This window comes from Musca autumnalis, unplaced genomic scaffold (assembly GCF_047663935.1).
Source record: "Musca autumnalis isolate F117 unplaced genomic scaffold, ASM4766393v1 scaffold_3, whole genome shotgun sequence".
Taxonomy (NCBI): Eukaryota; Metazoa; Arthropoda; class Insecta; order Diptera; family Muscidae; genus Musca; species Musca autumnalis.
In genome coordinates, this window is record NW_027411866.1 from 113,272,499 (window position 1) to 113,292,842 (window position 20,344).

The 20,344-nt window shown below is 36.1% G+C and overlaps 1 protein-coding gene across 1 annotated transcript; it reads right to left on the bottom strand.

Moving 5' to 3' along the window:
• Window positions 1-1,818: 1,818 nt before the first annotated feature.
• LOC141398278 (rhomboid-related protein 2-like) lies at window positions 1,819-20,287 on the bottom strand. Its single transcript, XM_073975559.1, has 4 exons — window positions 20,141-20,287; window positions 5,476-5,837; window positions 2,191-2,509; window positions 1,819-2,121 (listed from the first exon to the last, which is right to left on the bottom strand). Exons 1-4 carry the CDS (start codon window positions 20,285-20,287, stop codon window positions 1,819-1,821), a joined length of 1,131 nt encoding a protein of 376 aa, XP_073831660.1.
• Between the last annotated feature and the right edge of the window lie 57 nt (window positions 20,288-20,344).

A 20,344-nucleotide genomic window follows, 5' to 3' on the forward strand; every position in this document is an offset into this window, starting at 1 on the left:
ATACCCGAATGTATTTTATTCCCTTTCCGCATACGAAGTGAAGTGTGTCTATTAACTACCAGCGAAATCTCAGGGAAAACGTGCATTATCGACTTCCAGGAAGGTATATTATGAACAGGAACAACTTCAAAGCTTTCTAGGGTCTCAAGATTTGCCATCTGACACTAATTTTATGCTTTTTATAAAGTACAATACCTTAAAACGCAAAGAATTAAGCAAGGGTCAGCTTTGATGAGGAATACAAGAATTCTGACCTTAAATAACGGCATTTAACCCCCAAAAATTATTTTTGTTTCTCTAAAATATATCTTGGACACCAAGAGACGTTCTTTGAAACAATAAAATGTATAAAATTTGCCGCTACATCCATAAATTCTACGGTAATACACAATTTCCTTGGGGTGTATGTAAACTTTTGTCCCCACCATTTTTTTGGTTTTTGTAAAATTTTCCGTTATTTGTATTATGGATTATACTTTTGTTGTTTCAAATATTGTTTATTAGTGAGAAGAAATAAAACTGCATACTTGGAATTTCGTAAAAATCATCACTTTTCCTAAAAGCTGAGATTTATGGGGTGTATGTAAACTTTTGTCCCTGACTGTATATTTTTATATTGATATGTCTGACGATGTATGTAAGGGCATTAATCATAAATTTGATTATTTTATTATACATATCGGTAATTAAATACATTTCTATGTTCTGTAGGAGTTTGCTTATAAATATACAAGGTATATGGAACGCCTTTATAATAAAATTATTTTTGTTGTACTTTCCAACAACATAAAGACAATTTTGACTTAATATATTCAATATATTTGTCGACACCACTACCTGTTTAAGTTGCCCTGTAAATATCCCAGCCAGCATTTATTGAAATGTTTTATCAAATTCGAGTCTTTTTGATCGAAATTACACGATTAAAAAGCTGGAATATGAGCTAATTTTCTGATCATAAATGACTCCTTTGTCGGGAGGAAAACGTAACCTCAGCCGACTCTTCTAAACAAATCACAAATGAGTCTTCTTCTGCAATAGTTTCTAGTCATTTTTGCCCATTTTCTGGTGGTATATAAAGTCGTATTTTTATCATTTATTGGTGATTTTTTGATTAATTTGTGACTCTTTTTCGAGTCTTTTTTGAGTCATGTTTATAATCGTTTATGAGTCTTTAGTGAGTCTTTTATCACACGAACAAATCAAAAGAATTTTCTTTTTTATTCTTCTTTGTTTTTGTTTCAATCCTTTGTTTTGTTTTCTTTTCTGCTTTGTTATGACTTAATTTTCCCTTTAGTATACTGTTTCTTCATTCACTTTCTTCATTTTGGTTTCTTCATATTATACGTGATATTTATATCAAAAGTTTGTAGAAAGTGTATATGAGAATTAAGTATATACAACCAAACCGTTATGTTTGAAAAATAAAACAAAACAACCAGTCTTTAATCACCTAGATACATAATTCTAATCAATTTTCAAACTCCTGCATGAGCCTTTTTTGATTAAGAATTTTTCAATCTTCAAATGTTCAAAATGTGACAATAAATATCGAAAAAATAGTCACATTTTAAACGCCTCAATGATTTATTTGTGATTTCTACACATTTGTTGTTGTATTTTAAATTGAACTCTTTTTAATCATTACAGGCACTCACTTTCGAGTCCCTTTCTGATCATACAAGCGACTTAATCAGTTTTTGATTACCAAAAGGACTCTAAAAAGACTCCACAATGTGATTTTTGAAAAGACAATCTTCCAAATGCTAAATGGGATATAAATTTGTACAGTGTTGTTGCGTTTACTTTATTTATTTTTTATTCTTGTGGGGGGAAATAGTCCGGCAGTAATATATGTATCAGTGTGCCGGTCATCATTAGGACAAACATGACTACAAAAGCTAACCACCATAAAATACGTTCCCAACGGCGCACTTCAAGATTCCTTAGAACACATATACCCATCAAAAAGCCAGCAATGGCACCCGATAAATGAGCCACATAACCAATTTGATCATGCTGATCGGTAATGTGACGATAAATCGATGTACCCAAATCGGCAAAACAATAGAAGAGCAAAACAAACAACTGTACAAGGGCATATTCCATTTCATTCCAATTCTGAAACAGAAAAAAAATCGAAAATTAAGTCTTTTTTTGAAATTTTTGGAAAAATCGATCACATCTTACCACAATTATGGTGCCAATATGCGCGGTAATCAAAGCATAAACCCCACCCGATGCGCCGGCTAAGAAAATTCCAGGACTTGTCAATGATGTACCCATGGATCCGGCAACTACACCAGCTAAATATACCAAACCTACACGCCAATGATGTACCAACTCCAAAACAACACCCAAACAAATCTGTACAAACAAATTCATTAAGATATGTGTAAGGCTCACGTGCACAAACATATAGGTTACGAAACGCCAAGATTGGTAGCGTTTGTATGGATTATAAACGAATATGGTGGCGGCAGGTCCATTAGCATTCCCTGGATCAACCCTGAAAAGGATAAAGTGATATTAATAAACCTGGCTTTTTCTAAAGATTTTTAGGAAAATCTTAAGAGGGTGAAACTTGGACGTTTTGTGTTTATTATTTAATGTTGTTTTTTTTTTTTTAACTAGATTACTTGCTCCCGGTCGAGGTGGAAACAAATCCACCACACACAAACATCAGTTAGATATAACAAGTGACGTGACGTATAGACCCCTTCTGAAAGAAAGGGTGCATTTATACACCCTTTTTGAAAGAACGGGTGCTTCACAGACCCTTTCTGAAAGAAAGGGTGCTTCTATAGACTCTTTCTGAAAGAACGGGTGCTTCTATAAACCCTTTCTGAAAGAACGGGTGCTTCTATAAACCCTTTCTGAAAGAACGGGTGCTTCTATAAACCCTTTCTGAAAGAACGGGTGCTTCTATAAACCCTTTCTGAAAGAACGGGTGCTTCTATAAACCCTTTCTGAAAGAACGGGTGCTTCTATAGATCCTTCCTGAAAGAACGGGTGCTTCTATAGACCCTTCCTGAAAGAAAGGGTGCTTCTATAGATCCTTCCTGAAAGAAAGGGTGCTTCTATAGACCCTTCCTGAAATAAAGGGTGCTTCTATAGACCCTTCATGAAAGAATGGGTGCTTCTATAGTCGCTTCCTGAAAGAATGGGTGCTTCTATAGCCCCTTCCTGAAAAAACGGGTGCTTCTATAGACTCTTCTATAGACACATTCTGAAAGAACGGGTGCTTCTATAAACCCTTTCTGAAAGAACGGGTGCTTCTATAAACCCTTTCTGAAAGAAAGGGTGCTTCTATAGACCCTTCCTGAAATAAAGGGTGCTTCTATAGACCCTTCATGAAAGAATGGGTGCTTCTATAGTCGCTTCCTGAATGAATGGGTGCTTCTATAGCCCCTTCCTGAAAAAAAATTGTGCTTCTATAGTCCCTTCCTGAAAGAAAGGGTGCTTCCATAGACCCTTCCTGAAAGAAAGAGGGCTTCTATAGACCCTTCCTGAATGAAAGGGTGCTTCTATAGACCCTTCCTAAAAGATAGGGTGCTTCTATAGACCCTTCCTGAAAGAAAGGGTGCTTCTATAGACCCTTCCTGAAAGAAAGGGTGCTTCTATAGACCCTTCCTGAAAGAAAGGGTGCTTCATAGACCCTTCCTGAAAGAAAGGGTGCTTCTATAGACCCTCCCTGTAAGAACGAGTGCTTCTATAGACCCGTCCTGAAAGAAAGAGCGCTTCTACCGACCCTTCCTGAAAGAAAGGATGCTTCTACAGACCCTTTCTGAAAGAAAGGATGCTTCTATAGACACATTCTGAAAGAAAGCGTGCTTCTATAGACCCTTCCTGAAAGAAAGGGTGCTTCTATAGACCCTTTCGAAAAGAAGAAAGGGTGCTTCTATAGACCCTTTCGAAAAGAAGAAAGGGTGCTTCTATAGACCCTTTCGAAAAGAAGAAAGGGTGCTTCTATAGACCCTTTCGAAAAGAAGAAAGGGTGCTTCTATAGACCCTTTCGAAAAGAAGAAAGGGTGCTTCTATAGACCCTTTCGAAAAGAAGAAAGGGTGCTTCTATAGACCCTTTCGAAAAGAAGAAAGGGTGCTTCTATAGACCCTTTCGAAAAGAAGAAAGGGTGCTTCTATAGACCCTTTCGAAAAGAAGAAAGGGTGCTTCTATAGACCCTTTCGAAAAGAAGAAAGGGTGCTTCTATAGACCCTTTCGAAAAGAAGAAAGGGTGCTTCTATAGACCCTTTCGAAAAGAAGAAAGGGTGCTTCTATAGACCCTTTCGAAAAGAAGAAAGGGTGCTTCAATAGACCCTTCCTGAATGAAAGGGAGCTTCTATAGACCCTTCCTGAAAGAAGGGGATCTTCTATAGACCCTTCCTGAAAGAAAGGGAGCTTCCATAGACCCTTCCTGAAAGAAAGGAAGCTTCTATAGACCCTTCCTGAAAGAAAGGGAGCTTCTATAGACCCTTTCTGAACGAACCGTTACCCACAATTTAATTATTGATATATCAATTGCCACTTTTCCGCTAATGCTCGCCAGCGAACCTGTTGACTTCAAGGCTTAAGTTATTTTTTATAAAAGGATAAAGAACAGCCGATCCAAATTCGAACTAGATAGCCCTTTGACTTTTAGCCTTTTACCAGAAATGACTTAAGCAAGGAAGCTAGTCGCTTATGTACCGAGGTCTTAAGTTGCTAACTCTTGGGTCTTCAGGTTTCGTACAATGAAGCTCATCACGCTCATTTGGTAGTCCCGTCTCCTCTGGTGGGAAATTTGGTCTGATTTCGGGTATTCGACCAGCAAGTATGTGTGCAGCGGCGATAATGTACTGGAATTTCCCTTAGCTACCCAAGGATTTACGCTAATGGGCAGCTCTCTGAGGCGGACATTGGTGAATTCTCTAACCCTTGCCAATCCGCTTTTCCTTGGTTCAGAAACGTACGGCTGTCAGAGATTATGAAATCGGGTGGTCTGTTAATGAAGACGAAGATCGGAGAATGGTCTGAGCCAAGGGAACGGGTTGCCAGGATACATCATTTATCAGACGGGTGAAACAATGGCGTTGCCTGGCGAGCTTTGGCAATTTCCTCTCGTCCTCGTAGGAGCGTCTTCGTTCTTGTCACTTGATATGTCGAACTACAAGTCGTAACGTAATCGAAATGTATTGAGACTGTTCTGAATGTCGCTCTAAATAAAGTGACAGGGACCGTTTGGCACTTCATGTAATGGCTTGAATGACTTTCATAGCTGTTACAATCATTCAACCCATTACATGGTGGGTAGACCATCCAACCCAAACATGTCAAAAAGGATTTTCAAGTATGGGAAATAACAAGAAATAATCCTAGTTCAACAAGCCTATTCGGTAGCTATGAATAACATTCAGGCGGATGCAATTTTTTAATAACAACAATAACAATAAAGAAAAAAAATATTATAAATTTATCTAAACTAGAGATTAACTTACTGAAAATGTATAACATCAATGAGAAACATTATAATTTCCACCAGTGAGATTATTACCATGGTCAGGGGAGGTGGACATATGGACATTTGCTCTTCATAGAGCCCATCCACTTGATCGTTTTCCAAGGCTTTTGGTGGCGGTACAAACATACGACAATATGATGCCAACAGATTGTGTATCGTCCATTTGTGACGTTTTGACATTGCATAGAATTCTTCGAAATCCAAATAACCATTATTATCATTATCGGACATTTTCAAAATCTGTTGGGTCACATTGTGTGGAATGTCACCACAGAGATCGGCCGCAATTAGAGCTTTCAGTTCATGGATGCTAATTTTGCCATCAGCATCGGCATCATGCTAAAGGAACGAGAAAGAAAAATATGAATTAAAATGAAATAAGTAAGAATGGCGTTAAGTTCTGCCGGGCCGAACATTTTATACCCTCCACTACCACTGTATTGAAGTAAGTATGAACAATTAGTAACTACTAAGCTCTTCCTCTACATAAAGTCTAAATCCTTGAAGGAGAATAATATCTTAACTGATCACTTTATACTGATAATTGTCTGTGTGGAGATTTTCTACCATCAAGATTGGCTCCGCGAAAAATGGCCCCAATGCAAAATTGCCCCAAAGCAAATGTGCAAAATGACCCCAAAAAATTGTGTACATTACAACAACACGCAATTTGGGGCAGTTTTTCACAAATTTTTGGGGTATTTTTGCACCAAAAAATTGGGGCATAATTGCATTTCAATAAAAATGGAATATGACCCCAAACATTAAAAATGCAAAAAGGCCCCAAAATTATTTTCTGTCGATGTTTGGGGCCTTTTGCGTTTCTGAGATATTTTTCAAAAATTAAAATTAAATTTTACAAAAATTTGTTTTATATTTATAATCGTACAATAGCAATTTACGTTTTACTCCGTTGTAAAATATATCAACTTTGCAAACCATTTATTCTTAGATGTTCTGTGGACGTCGTAAGAAGTGTGAATTTGTAATTAAAAAAAGGAAAGAAAAAGTACAGAGTGCGTATTGGAGAGCATTTGATGTTAGTATTTTTATAAGATAACTGAAATATTATAATAAAAAACAGATATTATGAACGGTTTGAAATCGATTTTTATTTGTAATACTTGCGAAGGAGTGTTGGTGAGATTTTTTTAGAAATCGCGCGATTTTTAAAACAATCTCACCAATACTCCTTCACAAGTATTACAGATAAAAATCGATTTCAAACAGTTCATAATATCTGTTTTTGTTTTAAAAATTGATTTAAAATTTGTGAATGAGCATTGGTGAGATTGTTTTAAAAATCGCGCGATTTTTAAAAAAATCTCACCAATACTCCTTCGCAAGTATTACAAATAAAAATCGATTTCAAACAGTTCATAATATCTGTTTTTTGTTTTAAAAATTGATTTCAAATTTGTGAATGAGCATTGGTGAGATTGTTTTAAAAATCGCGCGATTTTTAAAACAATTTCACCAATGCTCCTTCACAAGTATTACAAATAAAAATCGATTTCACACAGTTTATAAAATCTGTTTTTATGTGAAATAACTATGCGGGGGAAAGATTGTATGATTAATAAATTGAAGAAGCCACTAGAGAAACTTAAAAAATCGCGCGATTTTTTAAGTTTCTCTAGTGGCTTCTCCGATTTATTAATCATACAATCTTTCCCCCGCTTAATTATTATATATTAAAATAGATTCTAGTTTGCAATATCATACAAGTTACTTCAATTGTATATGTTTTAATTGTGTCGATATATTCAAATTTTTATCAGAAAGTTAGCAGAAATGGCGTGAATATGTATTATGGAAGGACAATTTTTAAATTGTTGTGATGCTTCAAACAGTTAGTGTTGTTCAACATTGCGTAAATCGAAACATTTTATTTGTCCTTACTGCATAGAAAATGTAAACGATACTATGGTTGGTTGTTTTTATATTACCAATAAAAATTATAAAATTTTTGGGGCGAAATTGCATTTTTTATTTTGGGGTAAAATTTCATTAGGCAAAATCACCCCAAACTTGGGGCAATTGTTCATTTTATTGTTGGGGCAATATTGCATTATTTTGGGGGGAAATTGTTCGAGGAATATTGGGGTCAAAATTCATTATACAGTTTCACCCCAAATTTGGGGCCATTTTTCACAATGCCTTTTGGGGCCATATTTCCTGGGGCCATTTTTCGCGGAGCCATCAAGATTCGGTAAAAAAATTAGACCACAACCTTAAAAATACAGAAAATCGGGAGGTACCGTTTAAAGGGGGCTATATGAAGGCGTAGACATATACCGACAAATTTCTGTTGGAAAGTTTTGTACTCCCAACGAAGACAAAATACCAAATTTTAGCCATTTCGGTGGGATATTGACGTCAGAACCTTCAAAATACCGAAAATCGGAAGGTATCGTTTTATGGATGTTATATGAAGTAGTAGGCCTACACTGAAAAATTTCAGGTGCAAGGTTTTTATGACGAAATACCAAATTTTAGTCATTTCGGTGGGATATTGACGCCACAACCTTCAAAATGCGAAAAATCGAGGGTACCTTTCTATAGGGTCTATACGAACACGTGGACCTATACCAACAAATTTCTGATGGAAAATTTTATACCCCCAACGAAGACGAAATATCAAATTTCAGCCATTTCGGTGGAATATTGAGGCCACAACCTCCAAAATACCGAAAATCGGGAGGTACTGTTCTATGAGGGTTACATGAAGGCGTGAACCTATGTGTCTACGACCATTATTTCGATGCGTCAATTTTTCTCTTAAACACACCAAGCACTGCCTTCGGTCTTCGAAACCATACATTAACACGGGTAGTATCAGAGAATTGTAAAGCGTTGTTTTTGTTTGACGAGATGTGGCTGTTGGCCACATGACCTCAAAATTATAGAAACCAACTTCCACTGTTGGTCCAAGCTTTATGGACGCAATGCGCGTCGACACCATGAACTTGGTTTTCTCGCCGTTTACCACCAGACCCACTTTAGCAGATTCTCATTCGACCTTCTTAAAGGTATCAGTTACTTATTTTACTGACCGGTCCATGAAGTCTATATCGTCAGCATAAACAAGTAGCATGAGGCTATTGGTGTAAATTGTGACATTTCTTTTAACATCTCAATCTCGTATAACCTTTTCCAGCAGAATATTGAATAAGTCACTGTCTTGTTGTCTGAAACCTCTTTTGGTACTAACATCTTCGGAGAGGTTCTTTCCCATTTTATCTGAGGACCTAGTATCTGTAGTCATCTTACAAAGCCAAATGAGCTTTGGGATACAAAATTCAGACATGGCTTGGAATACCTTTGGGCGTAGGGGGCTGTCGAAGGCTGCTTTATAATCGACAAAAAGGTAGTAGGTGTCGATCTGCATCTCTTGGGTGCTTGGGTGCAGGATTTGCCGCAGGGTAAATATCTGGCCAATGGTGGATTTGCCCGGTCATACAGCCACATTGGTATGGCCCAATTATTTCGTTGACCATAGGTTTTAGTCGTTTGCACAATGTTGTTGACACTAATTGATAGGTAATAGGGAGAAGACTTATGCCCCTGTAGTTAGAGCTCCCTTCTTGTGGTTCCGTCCACAGGATGCTCAGGTTCCAGATTCATGGAAGATGGTGCTAACTAGCTGATGCATACACCTTATCAGCGTTTCGCCTACGGTTTTGAAAAGCGGGTACGTACCTTTGCTGTAACAAAGCAGTGGTCAGAGGGAATGTTTGCTCCTCGGAACGATCGTACATCCAACACGCTCCAAGAATGTCTCCCATCTATCACAACGTGATCAATTTGATTTCTTATTTTTAGGTCTGGTGACAGTCACTGTGGAGACCGAATTTCCGGACTGTTGGGCCAAAGATAATCTCTTTTCCAATTTTGGCATTAAAATCGCCTAGAATATTTTGAATGTCATGGACAGGACACCGATCGTATGTTTAGAAGAAACACAAAAATGTATCTTTGATCTGTTTGTCCATGTCTCCAGTGGTCGTATGAGCTCAAATAAAACTGATGCTGAAAAATTTAACTTTTATATGAATTGTATCTAGTGTTGCATTTACCGGGGTGAAGCTGGAGACCAGATATCAGATATTTTAAGCTTCGACTAACTACAAATCCGCAACCAAACAGAAGAAAAAGAGAGCAATGTTACCATTAAAAAGTAAAGGAACAAAGCTATATATATATGTATATATATATATATATATATATATATATTGTTACGGAATTAGATTTAACTAATCTCCGTGTAGACGTTGTTTTATTCCCCAGTACGATTTGTACCAAATAAAACAGGGTTCGTTTTAGATTACGTTTCTACAATGCTTTATTTACTTTATTACACTTATTCGGAACCGACTTTAATTACTAAGCACACAGCAAGTCTCTAGTTAGCACGCAGCTATTCTTTAACCGATCTGTTCAGTTCAACGCTTTAAACTCAACTACTTCAATGTTGCCGCTCCTCCCGCTATTTATAACCAAAATCTCCTTGGTCTAGAATTATCCACAAAATCTGGCAACATCTCGAATCTGTGTAGCGAACACACAGACGCACATTCGCACTAAGCGAACAACCATACTCACATACATACAAGTAGACAAGCGCAGTAATGACGCAATTACAACAACAAACAAATGAAAGAAATAAGAAATGACAACTAAACGATAATTACATGATTATGGCAAAACAAACAAAAACACATTAATAAAAGGTAAAGTAACAACTAGAATAATGAAGAGAGTTCTACATGGTAGTTGTTGTTGCTTAAATAAAGTAACTGCATAATAAAAACTTTACGTTACAATTCAAATTTTTAAATTAACGGAAATTAAACTAAATTAACTTAAACCTATCAGTTACATTCGTAACATTGCCTCCCGCTTAAGCCTGTTCGTCCCGAATAGGCACAGTTCCCTCTCGGTGGTATGGGCATTGGTAACACTGCCTCCCGCTTAAGCCTGCTCCTCTTGACTAGACGCAGTTCTCGTTCCGTAGAGCAGGCAACTGATTTAGATGTACCCTCTACTGCGTCAGCTTTGGACTTTTGCTCTTCTGGACAACGTTGCTTTCTCTCCAGGAATCTTGACGTTATACCTTCTTTTTGTGTGGTCACCTTCCTAAGTGCCACCTGGTCTTCATCGGGCTTGTCCTTCCTTGTTGTACGGCCGCTTTTCGATGGACCTTTCCTCGACGTACATCTTCGCTTTTTCCTCCTCGTTGCGGGATTTTTCCACTTTTTACGGGCCATTTGTCGCCGGCTTCCACCTTCAGCTTCCACCCGCTATTTATAACCAAAATCTCCTTGGTCTAGAATTATCCACAAAATCTGACAACATCTCGAATCTGTGCAGCGAACACACAGACGCACTAAGCGAACAACCATACTCACATACATACAAGTAGACAAGCGCAGTAATGACGCAATTACAATGAAAGAAATAAGAAATGACAACTAAATGATAATTACATGATTATGGCAAAACAAACAAAAACACATTAATAAAAGGTAAAGTAACAACTAGAATAATGAAGAGAGTTCTACATGGTAGTTGTTGTTGCTTAAATAAAGTAACTGCATAATAAAAACTTTACGTTACAATTCAAATTTTTAAATTAACGGAAATAAAACTAAATTAACTTAAACCTATCAGTTACATTCGTAACAATATATATATATATATATATATATATGTGTATAGGTGAGAGTTCCGTGAGAAAACTGTTAGTTGAGATACAACACATGGGGGGTTGCTCTCTCATCTACTCTGGCTTCTGGAGTTTCGATCAACTGAAATCTATAGTGGTGACTTATGCTGATAATGTAGTAGTGCTGATAAGTAGCAAATTTTTTACCAATCCTTTCTAAACCTATGCTACGTGATCTGGTGCAACTGACAAAGTAAGCCCATGATAATGATCTTGGAGTCAACCCAGAGAAGACGAAACCTGTATTAATCAACAGAAGTCGAAAAATTCCCGATTCCAGCCTCCACCTTTTTTGACCCTGTTGCATTGGTACTCTCTCAGGAAGCTAAACTTAATACAATCCTGGACCATCGCTTGACATGGATTACCAGGCCTGATAATCAGATCAATCAAGAGCACACCTCAGGCCGCCTTCAGCTTGTTCCTGGATCTCCAACCCCTGGATATCATGGTTCAGTTTCAGGCTGCAAGGACAGCTTTTAGGCTCCTAGGGTCAGGATCCTGGTAGACTTTCGGACATGCGAAGGTCTTAAACTCGATTGATAGTCAGCTTGAATCAAATGGGAAGATTATATGCCCACCTTATTCAGGTTTGACTCTTTATTCGTAATTTTTCCAAGTAGGGACATTTGAGGTAAAGGTAACGCTTCTCCGGACGGTCTGGCAATATACACGGACAGGTTGAAAATGGATAAAGCACTGGGGCCGGCGTTTGCTGTGAGAACACATTAATCATCGAAGCTTATATATAGTTGCAGCACCTTTCAGACAGATATTCTTGCTATCAGGAAAGCAGCAGAATTGGGGAAAAGACTTAAAAGCAGACTTGCAGGACCGGTGACTCTATATGTCGGTGGTCAAGGCTCTTAAGTCCTGGACCATAAAAATATGTATGGTAAAAACTTTAAAACTCTGGCATGTAAAGAAATAGAGCCTTCGGAGTTTAAACAAAGACATTAAGTCCCAATTTACATTGGGCGAGTTTACTTGCGGCAATTGTCATTTTGTAGGAGAGAGAGGTGAGGCATATGGTAACCCTTTGCCTCTCAGCACCCTCTCTCACCTACAAACTGACAATTGCCGCAAGTAAACTCGCCCAATGTAAATTGGGACAAATACAACAAGATAAGACATTTTGTTTGCTATCATTCTTCAGTGAATGGCTTTTGAATTCAAAGACATAAAGTAATAAAGACCTGACAAAATGCATGCAACAAAAAAATGTTTACAATACTTTGTATAGAAACATTACCCTTAACAGGTTGCAGTTAATTCAAAATCGCAACCAAGGAGGAACATTTCATGTAATGGTATCAGAAACGAAATTTATATATTCAAGGATCTATTCAAGAATAATTCCATGTCAATTGGATCGGTAAATTCGGTTAAATATGTAAAAATGTATAAAAGAAAAAAATGTTATATCACCATATCGTAACATAACATTATGTTAAATTCAAAAGCCATTCACTGAAGAATGATAGCAAAAGAAATGTCTTATCTTGTTGTATTTATGTCTTTGTTGAATTTAACATAATGTTATATCACGATATGGTGACATAACATTTTTTTCTTTTATACATTTTTACAAAATTTATTGTTTAATACTGAAAATGTTAGCACATTATGCTACTAATGCTAACTAAAGAGCATATAAAGAATTATTTTATCGCAGTTTGCCCATCTAAAATAAATAAACGAATTATTTTATCGTTTAGACATCGTAAATATTAGTCTTTGTTGATTAAAATCAACTTTGTACATCAAAACAAATTTAATTTTTCCGCCTTATCTACAAATTTTTACATTTGAAATTATTTTTAGTGTAGCAATTCACCGATGCATCCACCTTGTTTCTTGTGCCAGCTTGCATCTTTTTGTTTTTTCTAGCAACATGTTGCAAAAAACAGAGTTGTATACGAGGATTTATGCCAGATTTAAAACAAATCCACTCAATAGGAGGATTTATTTTTGTATGGGAAATCTGGTAGATTTTGGCTGGATTTAGCAAATAAATCCTGATAATGTGCTAAATCCGGCTAATGGTGTCATATCTAAATGGCATATTAGTTGTATTTATGTCTTTGGTTTAAAAAAGGTGTGTCTTTTTACTTACTAAATGTTGCTGAAACATTTTTTTCAGCAACTTTTCCTTTATACAACTGTCAAAATCTGCAACATTAGTAATAATAAGTCTGTCTGGTTACTTTCCCAGCAAGAATTTTCCAGCAAGAACTTTCTCAGAGAGTAAGGGGTTTTTATTTTCTTTTGCTAGAAAATTGTAAAAAGTAAACAGACATTTTCCCAGCAAAAACCAGCAAGCAATCAGCTGACTTGCCAAAACAGAACAATTTGTCCGCCAATAAAGAAACCAAAGGAAGCAAACATGTTGTATTTTATTAAAAATAAAAAAGAAAATGAAACTGCAAAATGATTTTTCCACTTTGCAAATTTGTTCTTTAAAACACAATACAATTAGGCTTTGCCAAGGTACATTTATAGAAGGTAGAAGTGACAATCAGCTGTATTCTTACTTTTTTTGTAAATTTAGTTTTCAAAATGTAATAGGGTCTACTCATGAAATTTGAAACATCGAAATTTGCCTCCATAAAATACTGTTTTTCTTCCTAAACTTGTAGTAAAAATGACCTACGACAGTTCTGAATGCTTTATATTTTCATTGTCATTCAAATTTGTTCTATTTTGGAGCATTTTCAAAATGTATTTATGTTTTTCCTGAGAATATTTTTGGAACGACCCTATTATTCAATATTTTCGTTGACAATTAATTTTCAATACCAACAATGTTGTTTTTGTAAATATGTTAGTTGTTGTAATTCATGCACATACCTTCTATAAATTTACCTTGGGCTTTGCTAATTCCACAATAAAATTGTTTTTCATTTTCACAAACATAAATCAACAAAAAATTAAAAACAGATGATTGATTGTTTTCAGGAAGAAGAAGAGTTGCAAATGTTTGCTAGAAGAAATTTTTCCAGCAAGAATTTGCAAACTCTCAGTGAAAGAACTGTCAAAATGTCTCTCTCGAATCGCTCTCTTTTGCTGGTTTTTTGTAATCAGAATCGCGGAATAACTGGTTCCCTATCGTTTACAGTAGTTTTGTCATTGATTCCGATAGAAACAAGTAAGAAAGTATCAGTCAGCTGAGCCGACAGAGATATACCCTCAGCCTGTGCAAATTGAAACACTTTTTTCACAAAAAAACTTATGTACTTAGGGGGTTTCAAAATTTTCGTCGTATGAACCGACAAAAATGTTGATTAGGATTAAAGTTCAAAAATGTTGAGGAAAAGGACCGACATAGACCATGGGGGTGCCATAGGGAATTTTTACACCCTACGGGCTGTTTTCTCAAGAAGTATGGACTTGCCCCTGAAACAACTTTTACCATCGTGATTGAGGCAGCGAATGTAAGTTGCTTCAACAAAAATCAAAGTGATTCAATAGCAGGACTTAAAGTGAACTTATCAAAAATCTTGTGTGGGAGGTACGGGATGGAGTGGACAAATATAGTGATCTATATCTGGTAGACATTATGAGAATGTGTAAAGTATGGACCAAATCGGTCACTCCCATCAAGAGTTATCGTGCACACAATTTTCCGAATATTTTTGAACGATTTGAGAGCAGGTCCTAAACTGAACTTTTCCGAAATTTTGTGTGGGTGGTACTCGAAGGAGTTTACCGATTGAGTCCAAATTGGAACCTCATCTAAGTCTGGTAGAAATTTCACAATGTGCAAAGTATGGACCAAATCGGTTACTCCCTTCAAGAGTTATCGTACGTACAAATTTTCCGAACATTTTCGAACTTTTGTGGGGGAGGTACCGGAAGGAGTGGACCGATATAATCCATCTTTGAACTAAGTTTGGACAAAATATTCCGAAAGCCAAATTTTGGACCGAATCGGCAGATCCGTTCGAGAGTTATCTTGCGCTCCAACCACCACACACGGTGTCATAGGGTTTTTTGTAACTTTCAGGCTATTTTCTCAGGAAGTATGGGCTTGCTCCTAATGAAACTTATAGCGTCGTATAGAGGACAGCGAATACAACTTGCGTAAACAAAAATCAAAGCGATTCGAGACCAGGTCCTAAACTGAACTTTTCCGAAATTGTGTGTGGGAGGTACCCGAAGGAGTGGACCGATTGAGTCCATATTGGAACCTCATCTAAGTTTGGTAGAAGTTATACGATGTGCAAAGTATGGCCCAAATCGGTTATTTCCTGCAAGAGTTATCGTGCGCACAAGTTTTGCGACAATTTTTGAACATTTGTGGGGGAGGTACCTGAAGGAGTGGACCTATATGGCCCATCTTCGAATTTAAATCGAATATGGACAAAATATTTCGATACCCAAAATTTGAACCGAATCGATTGATCCGTTCGAGAGTTATCGTGCGCACCAGCCAGCCAGCCAGACAGACCGACAGACAGACAGACAGACGGACGGACATTGCTAGATCTACTCAAAATTGTCTGAAACGGATATCGTACAAACATACTTGGGGTCTAAAACCATTATTTCGATGAGGCACATTTTTGGTCGTATCAAAGTGTAAATACCCTCTTTAGCCTAAAGGCTGAGGGTATAAAAATTATGTTCCTGACGTAATTTTGGCATGAGTGTAATTAATGTCCCTCTGTAGGCAATTTGGTTAGAAATTTCTAGTTTTTGAAGTTATTTTCCAAAAAATTACTATGAAAAATCATTAACGGTGATGTCTAGAGTACGTACAAACAATTTAATGATATTTGGAAAGTCCTGTGTTAGCCAGCGTAAAATCGATATTTTACTTGTGGAAGAAGCCAACACACACCTGAGTTTAAATAAATAAGCTGTCGCTATCAAAACGCTTCGTAAGAAGTATTATTGTTTGGGTTTGAATGGCAACAAAGCGTGTTGAAAATTTTGTTTTATAAAAGCAAACATGGTCAAGACAATATTTCTAAAAAGTATTTTCAGAGAAAAGTGCAAAAAAATTTTTCTATGTCCTGATTTTTACCTCTATCAACGCAACGCCGTTAAATACTAGTTTAAATAAGGCAAGCCTGGTTAATACAGGACGTTTCATATATCATTAGAATTAAGAAAGGGTCAGCTTTAAAGAGTTATACAAGAAGTTTGACCTCAAATAACGACATTTAACCCCCAAAATTATTTTCTATTTTCTAAAATATGTATATCTCAGACAGCCAGAGACATTTGAAATGTAGAAATGTTGCTATTAATTCTATAAATTTGACGGTAATACACATATTTCCTTGGGGTGTATGTAAACTTTTGTCCCCATCATTTTTTGGTTTTTGTAAAATTTACCGTTAGTTGTATTATGGAATATACTTTTGTTGTATTAAATATTGTTTTTTAGCGAGAAGAAATAAAACTGTATATTTGGAATTTCATAAAAATCTTTACTTATCTTAAAACCCGAGATTTAGGGGGTGTATGTAAACTTTTGTCCCTGTCTGTAAGTATCTTCTTTAATTAATAATATACTGTATATTAAAAAATAAATATTCGCGCGGTGGCAACACTAATCACAAAAGCACCCCTCGTTTGCATATTTGCTGCGACGAATGGTCAGCCGAGTGCTAAATACATATGTAGCATGGTTGTCGATTAAGCGTAGCGAAAAAAGCTCAGGTGTCAAATACGAAATACGCAAAGATGAACAAAAAAATATGCGGTCGCTTGCTTATTTAGTCGTGTGTGTCAGTTTTGTGTAGCAGTTGATGTGTACAGCTAATGCTAATGTTTTTAAATGCTGCCTTTTAAACCCTGGTAGTAGCTCCATTTTATTATACCACCCGCCATAAGATGAAGGGTGTATTAAGATTGTCATTCCGCTTGTAACTCATCGAAATAGTCATTTCAGACCCATCTAAGTCGACTTAGCTGTCTCCGTTCGTTCGTCAGTCCGTCCGTTTGTTGTAATCACACAATCTCCGAATGTCTTTGGTCTGAACTTAGATCAATTTCGAAGATATGGTGATAGTACATGGTGGTATGGCGATGAGGTACATTTTTGTCGTATATAGCATGAGGGTATAAAAATGTCGAAAAATATCAATTTGGGGGAGAGGAAGCGATACCACCCATTACTACGTGGGTAGTAGGAACCATTAGGAACCACCAGATCTATAACTATCATGCGGGGTGATAAAGGATGACAGCTTAAGGCTTAAGGTCTTTATCTGCCTAACATCCATAGATCTCATAGAAATATTCAATCTACATGAATTTCAGTATGGCTAGCAGCACAACTTGTTTGGTAAGATGATTGATTATTAAGATTGTCATTCCGCTTGTTACTCATCCAAATAATCATTTCAGATCCATCATAGTGTATATTTTCTTGATCAGCGTAAAAGTCTAAGTCGTCTTAGCTGTCTCCGTTCGTTCGTCAGTCCGTCCGTTTGTTGTAATCAAATTGGCTATAATTTGGCATTTAGGGTTCTCAGTCATCACGAAACTTCTCCGTATAGTTTTTACGTTTTTAGCTACATTTTCAGCCCGAATTGGCTATAATTTGGCATTTAAGGTTCCTAGTGGTCAAAAAACTTTATATCAAAAAGTGTGGACATAGGTTGAGTGGACATAGCTACATTTTCAAACCAATTTAGCGACAAATTGGCATTTAGGATTCTCAGTGATCAAGAAACTTCTCCACTCAAAATTATGGACATAGATTCATGGTTTGTTATAGTCACCATATAACGGTTCCCCGCGATTTCAGGTATTTTGACGGTTTGGCTACATTTTTAAACCAAATTAGCTATAAATTGGCATTTAGGGTTCTTAATGATCAATAAACTTCTCCACCATAAATTATGGACATGGTTCGCTTTATTCATCTTATAACAGTTCCGCGCGATGTCAGGTATTTTGAGGGTTTTGGCTACATTTAGACCGAATTTCCTAAAATTTGACATTTAGGGTTATCAGTGATCAAGAAACTTATCCATTAAAAAATTATGGACACGTTTTATTAAAGCCCCATACAACGCACAGAGGGGAAATTTGTATTAAAAGTTGATCAAAAGCCCTAGAAAGCTCATTTATAGTCGGATTGATATAAAATTTTGCATAAATCATATATTCTGTACAAGGATTAATCCTATAGAAAATAATGAAAATCGGTCCAGATTTGGATGCAGCTTCCATATATATTCGCATCTGATTTGAGATAAAAATGCACCAAAATCACTGAAATTTGACACATGCAACCTGAACTAGCCTAAACAAAAATTCAGCCAATTTTCAAACAAATCGGTACAGACTTTTTCACTATTGAAATTGTAGTAATCTTACAAATTATCATAAAAATTTTTCATAAAGAGGATATTTAGCACCATTATTAAAGAGCAATGATGTAAAATCTATCTGAAAATTTTAAATGCTAATCTTGTTCGGAGACTGTACAAAAACAATAAATCTTGAAAAATATAAATTTTCGCGAAAATAATGTAATTTTAATGTTCACCTAATTTCTTAGTTTTCGAAAATTTACTTTTTGTTTTCAGTATGGCTGAGTTCAATCGACTGCTGCATTGGATTGGTTAATCTTACAAAGTCGAGGATGGTTATAGCAAATGCAGAAAAGAGACTGGTTGTCGTTTATGAACATTTTTTCCATAACAAACGATTTTCATATTTTGAGTTTTGAGCAACTTTAGGCCTATGTTTCCCCCCTTTGCAACGGTACCATAAGATTTCGGGCATTTTTACGGTTTTGGCTACATTTTTAGACTGATGTAGCTATAAATTGGCATTTTGGGTTCGTAGTCGTCAAAAAAACTTCTCTAGACAAACCAAAAATGTTGACATACATATGTACATCGGTTCATGGTTGATATAACCATCATATAACGATAATTATTAAGTTTTAGCTTACCGTTTAGCTAAAATTAGCTATTCGGGATTCCCAATGGTCAAGTAAATTCACCTAAAATTGTGGGCATAGTAGTACCTAACAGAAAGAAAACTAATTAGTCCATATTAACTCAGAATATTTCATCGTGGTGGATGGCGTAAAGCTTTTTTTCTTGTTTTTACTTTTGTTGTTGTAATAAAAATCTCAACATTATGGATTCATTTGCCTTAAAATAAGCACAAGAAAAATTCTGTAAGTTTTGCGGTTTTCGAACAGTTTCTTGGCTGCTAAAAGTATTATTCAATTTATAATAATTATGTATTTATTTTTTAATTATAAATTAAGCATTGAATATGAATAACTTTTTTAAGCTCGAAAAAAAAACAAATATTCACATTTAATACCAAATAGAAGGTAGAAAAAATCAAATACAATATGATAAATTAAGCAATATATGGCCACATAACATATTCTAATAAACTCCAATTATTTATTTAGAGGAGCTCAACTGATGTAGTAGGCAATTTGATTGAACCATTATGAAATTTTTTGCTGGATTATGTGTGGGACAGATCGATCATACTTTTAGTACAGCAAAGCAAAATAAAAAAAATTCTAATGGACCAAAATCAGCCTCCTGTCGTCAGTGATAATGATTATGTTGCCATACTTCTATCAACGTGGTAAGCCGGGACGTTCCCCTGTAGAATAGCACCCAGGAAGATATTGCATTGGCAGCGTAGAACATTAATCCTCCGGACATTAAGACGTGTATTTTACCCAACAAAAATATGTATTATATTTCCAATCTCTAAAAATGTTTAAATCCAAAAGCAGTTGCCCATTTGCCCCAGGAAATTTCCCTTTTTCAAACAAAGACGAATCATTGCGTTGTTATCAATGAATCATCTCAATGTCAGGGAAAACACCATGCCCATAACACACACACAAGCAAAGCTATGGGTATATGAATGAATGATGAAAACATCACGAAATTGGAAAAAAAGTTCTTACCCGTTCAAAGAAATCTCTGATTTTGCAACGATCCTCTGGTTCTTGTTTAGGAATTTCATGCAATGGTATTTCTTCCAGATCAACAGTACCCTGTCGTGTTGGCGATGACAGACTATTCTTCACACCTTGTTGACTTTGTGTTGACATTATTGTTGTTATTGGACTTTCTGATTCACAAAAAAACAAATCTCATTTGGCGGCACC

Excerpts from the sequence above, each read along its gene's own strand:
- LOC141398278 (XM_073975559.1), bottom strand. The coding sequence starts at position 20,287 with ATGTCAACACAAAGTCAACAAGGTGTGAAGAATAGTCTGTCATCGCCA. Across the intron at positions 2,510-5,475 it reads ATTGATGTTATACATTTTCA|GGTTGATCCAGGGAATGCTA; the intron begins GTAAGTTAATCT and ends TATCCTTTTCAG. Across the intron at positions 2,122-2,190 it reads ATATTGGCACCATAATTGTG|AATTGGAATGAAATGGAATA; the intron begins GTAAGATGTGAT and ends TTTCTGTTTCAG.